At 49.1% G+C, this 14200-nt stretch overlaps 1 protein-coding gene across 1 annotated transcript in view; it reads right to left on the bottom strand.

Annotated features, from left to right (window-relative positions):
• Positions 1–14200, bottom strand: part of FNDC1 (fibronectin type III domain containing 1) — a gene marked incomplete at both ends in the record, with an annotated part of 78858 nt that overhangs the window by 15221 nt on the left and 49437 nt on the right. The window contains 7 exons of the mRNA XM_084257199.1: positions 782–925; positions 2260–2328; positions 5508–5641; positions 5831–6140; positions 7622–7733; positions 9648–9748; positions 11487–14027. Coding sequence (XP_084113325.1) covers positions 782–925; positions 2260–2328; positions 5508–5641; positions 5831–6140; positions 7622–7733; positions 9648–9748; positions 11487–14027 — 3411 coding nt within the window. The remainder of the gene's footprint in view (positions 1–781; positions 926–2259; positions 2329–5507; positions 5642–5830; positions 6141–7621; positions 7734–9647; positions 9749–11486; positions 14028–14200) is intronic.

The raw sequence follows: 14200 nt of genomic DNA, 5'->3' as shown, positions 1-14200 counted from the left end.
GGGGCCAACACCAAGTTCGCCTCAGGAATGCCACCTCAATGGACGTTCCAGTGCGTATAGTCTGGACACTCGACTCTACATCTTGGCAGGCAAGAGCTGTTCTCTGCTGACGGCAGGACATTTGTTTTGGAAACAGAAACGTGCCATGTTAGCTTAAGCTATCGCTGTCTCCAACGATTTTATTCCACTTGGTAATATTAATCTATCTTGTTAGTGGAGGTCGTTAAGGACATGGGAAAAGCAGATTCCCAAAGGGAATGTAGCACATTTAATTCAATAGAATTTCCTTTTGAAAATGTTTTCATGGCTGAGAAAGAAGAGTCAAATAAATGTCTAGATCCAGTTCCTTGAGGCTAATGAAAATTATAAAAAAAACAACTGGAGACAAACAGCTCTGGCTCCATGGTACCAAAATTCCAGTAGCTCAAGTTGATAAAATGCTCATCTTGCAGGAAGAATTTAGCCCTGAGTGTGGAGCTCCAGGCACAAATCTAAAGAAAGCTGTTGACAATAAAAACGCTCATGTCCTTGGCACTGATGATTTCTAGATATGCCAGGCGGTCACCCTAAATTCAGCCATTGGACTCCAAGTGCTCCCTTTACCTGCCTTCTGCAGGAAACAAGCTAATGTGCCTCCAAAGGACTCACTGATCACCCCAAGTGGAAACTTTGCTCTCCTCCAAACGTGCGGCCCTGGCCAGCCCGGGGAGTTAGCAAAGCTCTTCTTCAAAGAACAACAGTGAAAAACCCAGGCTTTTCTGATTAAGGAAGTTCTACTTACCAACAAATCGTTTCTTTCCAGCCAGATCGAATTCCTCTTCAGGAAAGGAACTAACAGAACCTTCTGGAGAGATGACCTTGGGCACGGCAGCCGAGGTGGAGGGCCTGGTGGTGGCCAGTGGCCTTGAGGTTTCAAACTCATAATCTGAAATGAATGGAGGTTGGTCACTGGGCACTTCTAAAACAGGACACTGTCTGCAGTTAAGATGCCTCGTGAGACTTGGCTCCAGATTACAGCACACACGCGTCCACACAAGGACATGCATGTGCATGCACAGATATGCACACTCACACATGTACACACATGCACGTACATTCATACATACACCCTGATGTGGTGCCTGACTTAATTTGTTTCTAATAAACCCCCAACCCAAACTCCACTTCAGTCTCATCAGCAAAGCAACTGCACACAAAAGAAAGGACAAGAAAACAGAAACAGACCAGAAGAAGAAATTTTTAGAATCAAAACTGAAGCTTAGAATTCATCCAGTTTAGCCAACTCTGGTCCAAGGCTGTTCCTTGCATGGTTTCCCCTGTGGAGCCATAAACAATTTACAGCAGAAAATAAACTGGATTTTTTTTTCATTTATCATTTGCATGTGTTCTTTTTTTCTGGGAAAGGATAGGGTTAATCCTATTAAGAGAAATAAACCTAGGTATGAATGGTGCTTAGTAATTTCAAAGAAGCCAAGAGAGCTTCTTTTGCTTTTGCATATCTGCTATTTTCTTTGAAGTTGGTTTTTGTTTGAAAACTGTGGGATGGAATCATGACATTAAACTGATGGTTGCATCCAAGGGGACATGATGCCCACACTGGTGACTTGAGGCCTTCGGAGCCACAGTGTCAGCAGGCAGGTGGAGCACAACCCTGAGGACAGCCTGAGTGTCCAGGGAGGCCACAGGTGGGGACCAGATGCCAAGGGGAAGTTTGTCCTCTGCAGAGGCAACTTCCAACGCATATCACCCACCACTGGGCTGTAATGGCAGCACCAGGGGCCAGTGAGCCCGGGACTGCTGCACATGCCAGCAAAGGCATTTTGCATTCTTAATCTTAAAAGTTCACCCTTAATTAAAGGTTCTATGGTAAGAGGTCAATCAATTCACTACATCACATTTGCTATGAAATTATAAGTGTGAGAAAAAAACGCCAAGAGAGGAAGCTGAGGGGCAAACTGAGTAGGTTCACAAAGGCAGGGGTTGGGGAAGCTCAACTAGAAGGGGTCCCCCACTTCATTAGGGCAAGGAAGGCCTGGGAGGGAGTGAGTGGGCAACTTGGGGCTTGTCTGGAAGCTGCGTATGCAGGTCAGGAGCACTGGCCGGCTTCAGAGCTTATAGGCACTGGGGGTGACTGAGAAGGGCCACCTGGACCCCAGGTCAGAAGGAGACTGTGAATGATTGAGGCCACCTACGCAGTAGTTACAGAAAGACCCTCTGATCAAGAAGATGTAAATAATGGGCTTAAAATCAGCTTAGTACCTTCATCGTAGACGACGTAGGCCTCTTCCGTGGGCGTGGCCGTGGCCGTCTCCATGCCGGAGAAGTCTTCTGGGGAAAGAGGAGGAAGCAGGGTCACCCAAGGCCCTGGAGTGTCTCAGGTGCTTTCAGAATCATGCCCAGGACAGTGCCATTCACTCCTCCGTTCATCCCATCAGAACAATCATTCCAATAGCAATAGGGCCATTTCCAGGGCTCCCCAGCTCTCTCAGGAGGAAGGGAGTAGACCCTGAGATGCATCCAGATTTTCTCTCCTTGGTGCTCACAGCAGATGAGATGCCCGGGCATCAAAAGAAAGACACCTCCCCTAGCGCCCACCTCTGTCTGACCTGCCTTCGTCATCTCAGCGCCCACTCATCCGCCAGGCAGCTCTCAGCAGGCAGAGGGCAGGACCAGGCCCACACGTGACAGGCCCAAAGACAGGCCTCAGAGAAAGTAGTTGGGGGGGACACTCAGGATGGGGACAAATCCCTCCCACCCTGAGTCCCCCTGCTCCTTGCTCCTTCATTCTCTCCACCCCTTGCTTGGCACAGGCCAGTGCTGGCTGAGCTCCCACCTCTCTGTATCCTAACTTGGCAGACACACATAGGGGTTCCCTATACCTCAATGTTTCCCCCAGCCCCCCACACTCTGTCACCTACTCAGGAGACAAGCCTGGAAATAAATTTCTCTTTAAAGACGGGTTGGGCTTTACTTACAAAGCCACTAATCTATTATGGCTACAGAATTATCCATCAGATGCAATTTCTAGCAGTTTATGGTTGATATTTTCATGTCATCCAGGAAATCTAATTATCAGAGTTTTTACTGAAATGACTATTGTCGATGACAGCCTGATATTAGTAGCGTGGGCAGCAATGGGGCCAAGAATGCACCTGGGGTCACTGTCAAGGACAGAGCAGGAACACCACCTGAATTTCAAGTTCTCTCCCTGCTGAGACCAGGTATTTGGTCCTTCATGAATTGCCTTGACTCTTTAACCATTGAACTAATCAGCCAATAGCTTGCAAATCTTGTAAACCCAACAGCCACCCTATTAGAATTGGTCTTCCGTAGCATAACAAAGGGGGAATTGAAGTAGAAAATAAAAACTCCCTTCACTATCAAAATTATATGCACCCATGTTGACATTTCTTCCTGTTAGGAAATCATGGATCATCCCCCAGAGAGATTCCAGCCAGTTCTGAGCCTCATTGAATAACACTGTGAAGGCTCTGGTGCCAAAGCAAACTCTACCCGGGGGGCCACAGCAACCTCGGGCTGCCCACCCAGCCCTTGTGTGGGTTGTAGAAAAAGCCCTACAGTGACCAGTGAGGTGCCCTGGCTCCTGCTTCACTAAGAGGCGGTGACCTTGGTGGGGTGTATTGCTGGGACCAGTGGAGACCTACAGAGGAGTTATAAAGGCCCCACCCTTTGGGGGGCAGGACGGTCATTTCAAGAAGAACTATTAAGCATCATTTTTCCTTTGACCATTCCAATGTCAATATGCTGGGGTCGAGGGGAACTGCTCCTGGGCTGATTCAAACCAGACAGTTTTTAAGTTCATACCCCCCAAAATTGGGGCTATCTCATCATTGTTTGCTGGAATACCATTTTCTTTCCCTTGTAAATTATTTTTTTATTTTATTTTATTTTTTTTTTACAGAGGCATGTTTTCTTTCTTTCTTTATTTGTTTGTTTGTTTGTTTATACAAGCACTGGGTACAGTCAGAAGCGCGGGAGGGTGAGAGAATTCACCAGAGCCAGAGCGGGGAGCAGAGCAGGCAGAAGGACCGAAGTACACTGCTGAGGGGAGCAGCGGGCGGCAGGAGAGGTCTGCGCGCCATGCGGGACCCTCCTCCGGTGGCCTGGGAGCAGCCAGGGATCGAACCGGCGCCACAGAGGCCGCGGGCAGCTTCGCAACCCAGCGCTCAACCGCTGCGCCACCGGGGAGGCCCTTTCCCTTGTAAATTTAACTTCAAGAACACAGTCTTGTTTTTTATACTAACAGATCGGTTTCATTATTTTATTATTATTATTAATCAGGTCAAAATGGGAAAAATGCATAATTTTTGCACCCTGGAGCAAGAAAACAGAGGGAAAAGCATACAGTTTCTTTCCTGGGTTCCTGGTATTGAGCATAATTCCTCGAGGTGCTGAAATACTCCAGCACATGCAGCGCCCTGCCACAGGGATCACTTTTTGAGATGGGAGACAGTTAATTCTTCCAGCAAAATGGAACATTCTACTGTGACTTAGTGCTCTTTTATTTTGAAGACCAATTAAAGCCAGACATAATTTTTCTGAAATAGACCCCTCTTCTCCAAGTAAAAGGAACTACCCACTGTGATAAAAGATATTTGCATCAGAATTTCCACACCTAAGTGCCAACCTGAAGCTCTCAGAACAGCATAAAACTGGATGTTTGTTAAATCAACCCAGCATCGAAGGCATAAGTTTCCACCTCTGGATATAGAAGTAGCAACCAGTCACCAAGCACAGCGGTTTGGTTTATTCTCTGGAGTACTATGTCCAAGTGATAATGAACAAAACCAGTGTAACCTGTCACCCAAGATTTAGGGTCTTAGCTTTAGAGAGATCAAAAAAACATAAAAACAAAAACAACCCTATAAAAGTATTCTCAGTGGAAGTTTAGAGAGAAGATAAACAGTAGCCATTTGAAACCCAAGCATCGCAAATTGTCCAATTGGTGCAGCTCAGGTGCCTTTTCCACTATTGTCTCTATTTTCTGTCTTGAGCGGGAGCTGTTTCCATAAAAACTGGTTTCCATAAAAACTGATGTTTTTCTGGGTCATGTCCCAAGGTCACGTACAAGGTCACAACTTTGGGAAACATTGATCCAATCTAATACTGTTCTGTGTCTCAGTTAAATTTTAGACTTGGGTTGTGACAAGGGTTACCAGATAGAACACAAGCCAATCACTTGCTGTTTAAATTTTGGAGAACAAGCAAATAATTTTTCATGCACACATAAGCTAAGCAATGTTTTTGTTCAATCTGCCAACCCTCACCATGGCACGGCCAGGGGAGTTAACCTTGAGATGTCAGAAGCACCTCTGGCTGCCCAGCGCCCTGCTCTTCCCAAGGCCCAGCCCTTGCCCCTCCTATCTCCCAGCACCTGCCCCTCCCACCTCCCAGTACCTGCCCCTCTCACCTCCCTGCCCCACCCACCTGGCAGCCTCTGTGACTTTGCTCTGCAATGACACCTTGGCTACATGGGTACCACTAACCTTCTTCAGGGTAGCACTCTGGGACCCCGCTGGAGCCCAGGATCAGATTGCCATCTTCATCATGCTGTTCTAGGGTTCCAGGGGGACAGGTAGGCACCGGGGTGGTGGGCTTAGGGGAGGTGGTAGTGGTTTTCCTAATGGTCCTGGGGGTGGCTGGGCGGCGGGTGGTGGAGGTGCGGCGGGTGGTGGTGGTGGTGGTGGGCCGACGGGTGGCGGTAGGCCGAGGGGTAGTCTTGGTGGCGGGCCGCGGGGTAGTCTTGGTGGTGGGCCGAGGAGTAGTCTTGGTGGTGGGCCGAGGGGTAGTCATGGTGGTGGGCTGAGGGGTGGTCGTGGTGGTGGGCTGAGGGGTGGTCGTGGTGGTGGGCCGAGGGGTGGTCGTGGTGGTGGGCCGTGGGGTGGTCGTGGTGGTGGGCCGTGGGGTGGTCGTGGTAGTGGTGGGTCTTGTGGTTGTGGTGGGTCTTGCTGTCGTGGTGGGAGCACGGGTGGTTGTTTTGATGACTTCCAAGCCCACCAAGGGCTTCCCTCCAAGACTCAAAATGGGCTTATCCTGGGCACTTGCCACGGGTTTGCCATGACGCCCCTGCCCAAAGAGGGGGAGGCCATCGGGACTCACCACAGGGGTTCCTCCCAGATCTGAAAACAAAACCAGACAGAATCTGTGCAACAGGATGAAACAAGGCAGATGAGATAAATAGGAAGTGGAAGGTGCCTTCTTAGAGTTTAACTTTTAATCAGTAAAAGGGCAAAGGAATAATCAAAAGGATCGCAGTTGTAGCAGCAGTGTCTGCTGCTCTCGGAAAAGCTCTGAGCTCGTCATAGTGTCCATTACTCTGGACATTTCTCATATAAACGTCTAACTGTTTCATCAGTAGCCCCTTACTCTTGCATAACTCTTAGTGTCCAGTAAGGAAAGCAGTTCTCTGCTTCTCTTCATTCCTGCACCTCAGGAGGAGAAGTGTTACTTTGGACCAAGGGTGGCAAACTTTTTCTGCCAGAGAGTAAATGCTGTAAGTTTTATGTTGCATCCACTCAGCTCTGCTAATGCATGAGTGCAAAATAAGTGAGTGTTTCAAATTTCCAAATTTGTACATGGACCCTGTAATGTGAATTTCTTATCATTTTTACATGTCACAAAATATGATTGCACTAATTTGTGTTGCCAGCATTTAAAAATGTGTGTACTATTCTGAGCTCCGAGGAGGGCCCCAAAGGGACTGCAGACAAGGTGTGGCCCGAAGGCTGAGGTTTGTTGGCCTCTGCTCCAGGCTCCCCAATTCAGGAGTGAAGAAGAGTGCTGCCTTTTCCAGAGCGAGAAGGCTGCAGGAAGAGCGTAACTGAAGTCTTTAGGGAAAAACAAATTTCTTCCCCTTTCGAGGTGCTCCTTTCCAGGTAGCTCAAAGTAAGTGAGCAAGGACACCTCTTCTGCACTGTTGGTGGGAGTGCAAACTGGTCCAACCACTATGGAGAGCTGTGTGGAGATTTCTGGACCTACTAAACATAAAGCTTCCATAGGATCCAGCAATTCCACTCCTAGGTATTCACCCAAAGGACACAGAAACATCCATTCCAAAGAGCACCTGCACCCCTATGTTTATAGCAGCACTGTTTACAATAGCTAAGCTTCGGAAACAACCCAAATGCCCAAAAATAGATGACTGGATCAAGAAGATGTGGTACATATACACCATGGAATATTACTCAGCATGCAAAAAAGATAAACACATGCAATTTGCAGCAACATGGATGGCGCTGGAAGGGATCATGCTCAGTGAAATAAGCCAAAAAGAAAAAGAAAAATAACGGATGGTCTCACTCATAGCAGGAATCTAGAAAACTTAAATAAGGGACCAGGAAAATGAATAACTATAAGAAAGTGAAAATCAGAATCAACAAAAAACTATGAAACAGAGACACTTTTGGGGGGGTGGGGGGCGGGAGGGGAGGGATTGGGATCAGAATGGGGGGGGGTTGCAATTGTATGGGGAATATAAAAATAAAATTTATTATTAAAAAAATAAATAAAAATAAAATAAAATGAGGGGAGGTGAAGAGAGAAGTGGCTACTTTACAGCTAATTTACCACTTTTGTTCCTTAAAAAACCACTCTTACTTACCCACAATGGTCCGACCATCTCCTCCCAGCTTAACCCGCAGAGGGTTTCCTTGAGAATCTTGGAGGAACCTTCCTTCTGCGTTCAGTACTAACCCACGATCAAGATCCACCACCTAAATCCATGACATAGATTAAAGAATATAATGGACATTTTAAAGTTCACATTAATCCAATGTATATTATGCATGAAGCTTCCACAGAAGAAACCATAATGAGTGGAAACATGGCTTCTGTCAGTATCACTCTATGGTTTAATAAGAATAAAGTACAAAACAGTCATATTCATATTAAAATTGCTTACCTATGTATATGTAAGTTATTTTTTAAGTTCCTCAAAATACAATAGATGTTCAAAATATTTTCCCCATTTAGTATGTTGTGTCTAATGTAGGAAAGTAGGAAACAAATGTACATCAATGAAACGAAGAGACTTTAAAAAGTATGACTTATCTATGTGATGGAATACTATGCAGCCAAGAAAAGGACCTGGAAATTCTTCATATTTTGGCATATGCTGATGTAAACTCATTATTTTGAAAAATTAAAAATATATTCATTTGTGTCTGGAAGTTTAAAATGATGACAGAGAAAAAATCTAGACCTACATGTCTAGATGGATACATGCCAAATCAGTAATATCTCTGAGAAGCAGATGGGGTTTATTATCTTTTTTATATGTATCTGAATTTTTTTAACTTCTTGCAATGAATGTATATTGCTAGTGTATTAAAATAATGAAATGGTTCCATTTTGATGTTAATGGTAAAAATTAATGTTGCTATAACAAAACAATCTAACTTGTAATTAAATTGCCTAATGTAGTAACATACAAAAAGTTCACATGTTAAGGAAGTTTAAAACTCTGAAAAAGCTGTCATTATCTCTGAGAAAGTAAAAGCTCATGCTTCCCCCAGGTAGTTCATAAAGTGTGACTCTGGACCAGCAGCTTCTGTGTCCCCTGGGAATATGTCAGACTCATGAATTACCTCGTCCTGCTGTCATTGCCAAGTTCCCCAGTGATTCTAATGTTGGGTAACATTGGAGCGATATACCATCTGCCCTAACAGGCCACTGGAGGAGCCCCTGTGAACAGCCTACTTTGCTAGGTGCTGTTTTGGTAATTAAATTTTATATGAATTGTACTTTTGAAATCTACCCCATACCATTTCAGCTTAAAATTGTTATCTATGGCATTTTGCTTTAATGCGAACTCTTCCTGTTATTAATGCCTGTTCCCTTAAGAAATGATAAAAGGCATCTTTAAATCACCTGTGCCTGAAGATTTCATGAAATCCTTCATTGTTTTCCTAACCTTATTGTATATGGTAAGTTTGGGCTGGGAATTCCACTATGAAGGATCTTTTTATTCTTTGAGAAAATATTTTAAAGCCCTGAACATTGTCAAGTATTTTGCCCAATACACTCAGCCCACTCACACCTCCCTGGATGTTTATGTTAACTGCAGGCAGTGAAGTGGCTGATTTAAACATCCACAAAGTACTAACTCTGTTTTATTTTAGCTGAACAACAACTATTGGAAGATTCCAAATGATCTGATAAAACGTGACTATTTGAATCAGGACTTCTTTGTGCCATTCATTGTTTCCCCCTTACTTCCTTTTACAAAATATTGAACACAATTTATAGAAAATATGTGTGCTCTTTAATCAAATAATAAATAAAAATAATAAAATAAAGCTATCGGGAGTGGAAAATAGACATTCACCTGAGGTCCTGTCCAAGTTCAGTTGCTGTGGCCAGACCCTCCCTTTGTGTGACTTCCTACCCAGTCAAGAAACAGATCATTCTGGCTGGGAGGGAAAAGCAAACTACTTATTCAAACTATTTAAACTACTGACTCAAGAGAACCAAAGATTTTTCTGAGCACTGGAAGAGGCTATAGACAAGCATATTAACATAGGAATGGTTAACACTAGAGAAAAAGAAGAAAAAGATCCCTTTATTGTTACCATTTTTCTCTTCCCAACCGCAGAAAACAACTGTATGTGTAAAGAAGGTTACCCTACCCACTTTGTTCCTTGAGGGCCATTGATAATTCTTTGTCCATTCGGTTTTCCATTACTATCAGGAAGTACCTTCCCTTCTACATTTGGTCTGCCATTATAACCTACACAGTACCAAAAAGATAACAGAACCTGGTAAATTCAACATTCCGGGAAAGTTGGCTTCAAACAATAAATAAAAGATAAAAAGAAAGCCTCAGGAGTAGAAACGAGAAGTTCATTTGAGAAGCTGCTTAGATAGATGACAAGGAGCAAGACATTGCTACGCAGAGAAACACTAAACAGAATTTTAAACCAACTGCTTGTATACGCTTGAGAACCTTAATTTGGGACGTCTCATGACAAACATGAATGTCTCTTAAGAATATGGTAAAGTGAATTTTCTGATGATATTGGGGTAATGAGTGTTCAGTACAAGTACGTTTTCCAGATAAAGCTTACGACCTTAGTAGCTGTAGCTTGGTTTTAGTCAATTGGTAGTTGGGGGAAGGGAGATTTGGAAAGGATGGAGAAAATCATGGCTAAAACATACTAGATGCTTCTCTGCTCATCTCAGTCAGTTATAGATTAGACACCACAATTATTTCTGTTTGACTCAGGTCCCAGCCATTAATCACTGAGTATAAATGCGCAGAGCAGATTCAAAGCTTGCTGACCTCTTGGGCCGCTTGAGAATTATCTGCTCCGAGAGGAAGCAGAAGTTCCAGCTAGTTCCCTTGGGATGCTGCTTCTGTTTGCTCTTTCGCCTTCATCTCAAGCCCTTTTCCATCTGCGCCCTTTCTGCGAGGGCTCTGCTGGGATTCCCCCTGGTCTTGCTTCTCCCCTGGGATGTGGTGCTTAGACTTTCTGACAAGTATTTGCTGAGCAGAGACTTATTTCTCCAGCTCAACTATCTAATTAAAATCAAGTATTTCTACACATTCTAATATGCACAAGGGAATGTGGCTTTTACATCTATTATCAGGGTCTTAGACTTGCTTAAAATGGTCAGTTTTCAATGGAAAATTAACCTGCTTATGGGTAATGTTCTATGTCAGTGTTGGGCTATCATAGCAATACAATGCATAGCTTAACAGACACAGATGTATTCTTTCAAGGACTTCATCAAGCCTTCATTCCATGCAAAGAGTGCAAGGTGATACTTAAGGGGAAGCAGACCAAGGGACATCCCCACAATTCTGCCAAGGATGTGGGGGTGCTGTCCCCTTACACTCCAGTTCATAGCTGAGTTCTGTCCTCACTGTAAATCACAGATCTGCCTGTGACTCATCTGTGTGGCAATCACTTTGATCATGCCTTTTCTGGAGGTTTTCACTGACTGCAATGTGCTTGTTCCAGAGTATGTTCATTTGAGAGTTTTACTCAACAAGAGCAAAATGGAGCCCAGCAGTATCTGGCTCCTTGGTGAGGACTCTAAATAGCCCTTGGCATACCAGCAACTAAAAATAACCTAAAATACAGAACCTGAGTTTGGCATCCTGGCTGGGACACATTTCCACAGATTCAGAGCAGATGTGAAGGAATTCAGCAAGGCAGCATGGCCGAGGGGCCAGCCGGGTGGGGTGGGAGGGCTGGACCTTGGCACTGCTGGCACTTCTTAGTGCTCTGACCTCCAGCAAGCCCTCCAGATCCCTCAACTCCAGCTTCCTGGTCCTAAAACCCCCACAAGCAGGCAAGCTCTAAGAGGCTGGTTGAAGGAGATTGAATCATGTGACATTTGTGAGCTCCTAACACTTACAACTGCATATAACAGATGCTCAATAAATTTTTTAAAAGCCTCCCAGGGGCTGCCAAGAGCACTATTGAGAACCAGGAGGAGAAAGGAAGTTAAAAGCCAATTACCTTGTCTGAGAGGGGGTCTCACGGGCGCGCGCGAGAACGGGTTGCGGAACCTGGCGTTCATCATGCGCTGGCGCAGCGACAGCATCGGGGTGGTGGAGGAATAGAGCGGAGGGGCGCGGGTGGGGGACCGCGGCCGGGCCGGCGTGCCCGCGGCCGGACTAGGGGTGGCCGGGCTGCGAGCGGGGTGTCGCGGAGGGAGGTGCGGGGCAGGACGCTCCAAGGGAGGGGCGTCCTCTCCCCGGGGGAGACTCCCTCTGGGGGGCGCGAGCTCCACGGCAGGCTCCCTCCCCGGGGCGCGGTCCGCGGGTTTGCCGCCGCCCGGCCACCTCGGAGCAGAGGAGGCCCGAGTGTCCGCGTCCCTGCCTCCTTCATAAAGCGCCTCGTCCTCCTCCTCATCTTCAGCCGAGACCGACTGCGGAGACTTTGACGTCAGGGGTCCCCTTTTGGATGGCGTGGCCTGGAGCGCCCCGTCCTGCTTCCCCACCGCCTGGGGTGCTCTGCCCGGGCCCCTGGGGCGGGCGTGGGGGTGCGGGGCGCCGGGCTGGCCGGGCCGCGGGGCGGAGCCGGGGGATCTGCGGAGGTGCAGGTCGTCTGCCTCCACCTGGCGGTGCTTGGGGAGCGACCCGGCGGCGTCCTTGGCCCGCGCGGCAGGTGAGGGCGTCCGGACACCTGCAGACTCTGCTTCTGCGCTGTCCTCGTGGCTTCCTCCCTGTCTGCTCTCAGCTTGCCTGTTCTGGTTCTGGGGAGACGCAGGGAGCACCCCTCGGGAGCTCGCGGTCAGCGGGTACCTGCTGCCGCTGGCCATGTAAGGGTCAGGGAAGGAGTTAGCGCCTTCCTGTGATGTGGGGTGGGGGCGTCCAGCCTGGGGGTGCACATGCTTGGCTCTGGAAGGCAAATGACCCGCTTCCTTGCTGTGGGCACCGTGGGGCTGTTGCTCTGACACAGAGGCCCGCGAAGGCGCCTGCCTGTCGGGAGAGGTGGCTCTGGCCCCCAGGCCTTGGCCCGGGGTCATCCTCTGGAGCACGCTGGGCCCCAAGTGGGGTTGTGACCCTGTGGCCGATGACCGAGCAGGGGTCAGCTGCGTCTTGGGGGACCCACCCTCCAAGCCCTCCTCTGTGCTCTGTTGAACATCCTGTGCCTTTGGCGGTAGAGACTTGCCTCGAGGGTGCGTACCAGCCCAAGGCCCGGCCAATTTGGGGTTCTCTGTCAGGGGCTCCTTCCGCTGGAGGCTCGTTCCTCTTTGGAGGCCCCTTCTCGGCTGGTCCGGGCCCCGAGAGGCAGGCTGGCCGGGGGAGGAGGGCCCGTGGTCCAGGACCATGGTGGCGGGAAGTGGCTTTTCGTCTTCCGTGTCCCTCGCCTCGCCGTCTCCATGGACACCCAGGCCGCGCCGGGGGTCAGGCGCTGCGGGAGGACTCGCCCGAGAGGGAGCCCTGGAGGACGCGGGGGTCTGCGGGGAGCTGGAGGGCTGGAGCCGAGGTCCTCGGCCGTTGCCAAACCTGGTCGGGTACCTGCCGTGGGCAGCGAAGGGCCTGGCTCTGGGCAAACTGTAATGTCCTGAGACGGGCGGAGCCCCGGGCAGCCGGGCCCGAAGCGTGGAGGCCGTGGCCTCTGCTTGCCGCCCTGCGCCTTCTGCGTGGCTGGCATCGCCCTCGGAGGCGTCCGCCCCCTCCGCAACCTGCGTCTTCGAGGAAAGACGAGTGGGGACCGAGGACGCAGCTGGGGCGCGGGGACCCGAGGGCTCCCCGCCTCCTGCGAGCGCAGCCCGGGGGTGCGGCTGCGTGGGCGGCAGCCGGGATGACCCCTGGGCTGGAGACGGTCTCGAGGGGAGGCCTGAAGCTCCCGGCTTCTCCTCCCCATTCCTGGAATAGGGCGTCCTGCGAGCGGGCAGGGCCGGCCTTGCACCCTGGTGGCCCCGGCTGCGGTCTCGCAGCGCCGGCCGGGAGTGGACGGCCCGCTTGGGGGGCTGAGGGACCGTGTCCTTAGGGTGGTGGGAGCCGGTGCCTGGCTCGTGCTCCTCCCGGCCCAGAGAGTCATTGTCAGTCACTCCGGCAGGCAGGTTGGTTGAGGGGTCCCCCGAGGGGCGGTGAGCGCCGTCCTCAGGGCGAGCGTGGGGGCCAGAGGAGGCGGGGCCCCCTGAACGAGGGTGGGAGACCAGCGAGGAGCCACGCGTGTCCACACCCTCCTTTCTGGGCGTCACCGGGGGTCGGACCCCCGCCGGAGTCCTTCGGGCATCAAGGACAGAGGGGTCGGATCTACTTGGTGGTTTCTGGCCCAGCGTCTCCCTGGCCGTGGTGGGCGAGGCCTCTCGGGAATCCAGCTCCTCCTCGTTGGTGATTTCTGTCGACTGAAGATCTAAGCCTTCCGTCCTAACCTTAGGCCGAAGCTGGGGTTTTCTGGGTACCCCACCATTAGCCAGTATTTTGTTCTTCAAGTCAAGAAGGGGGTTCTTGACATTTCTGCCTGGGGGAGAAGCAGGTTTTTCAGGCTTCCAATTGTTCTCGATGTCTGCTTTCTGCCCAGCGTCTGACTCACTCGTGCTGGCTGTAACAGATGTTAAAGAATTTGCGTCAAAGAAGTAAGGTGAAAGTCACACAATATGTGGCAATTAAGATGGTGGCATCAAGGCAGGTAACACTGGGTGTTGTGATCAATGACTTCGCATCTTTACAGCCCTGGACACTTACTTTCCCAATTACAGGAATCTCTTAGAGTTC

This window comes from Talpa europaea (assembly GCF_964194135.1).
Source record: "Talpa europaea genome assembly, chromosome: 2".
In the NCBI taxonomy this organism is placed as follows: domain Eukaryota; kingdom Metazoa; phylum Chordata; class Mammalia; order Eulipotyphla; family Talpidae; genus Talpa; species Talpa europaea.
The sequence above is the reverse complement of the archived record's forward strand: the minus strand, read 5'-3'. Positions and strand labels throughout refer to the sequence as shown.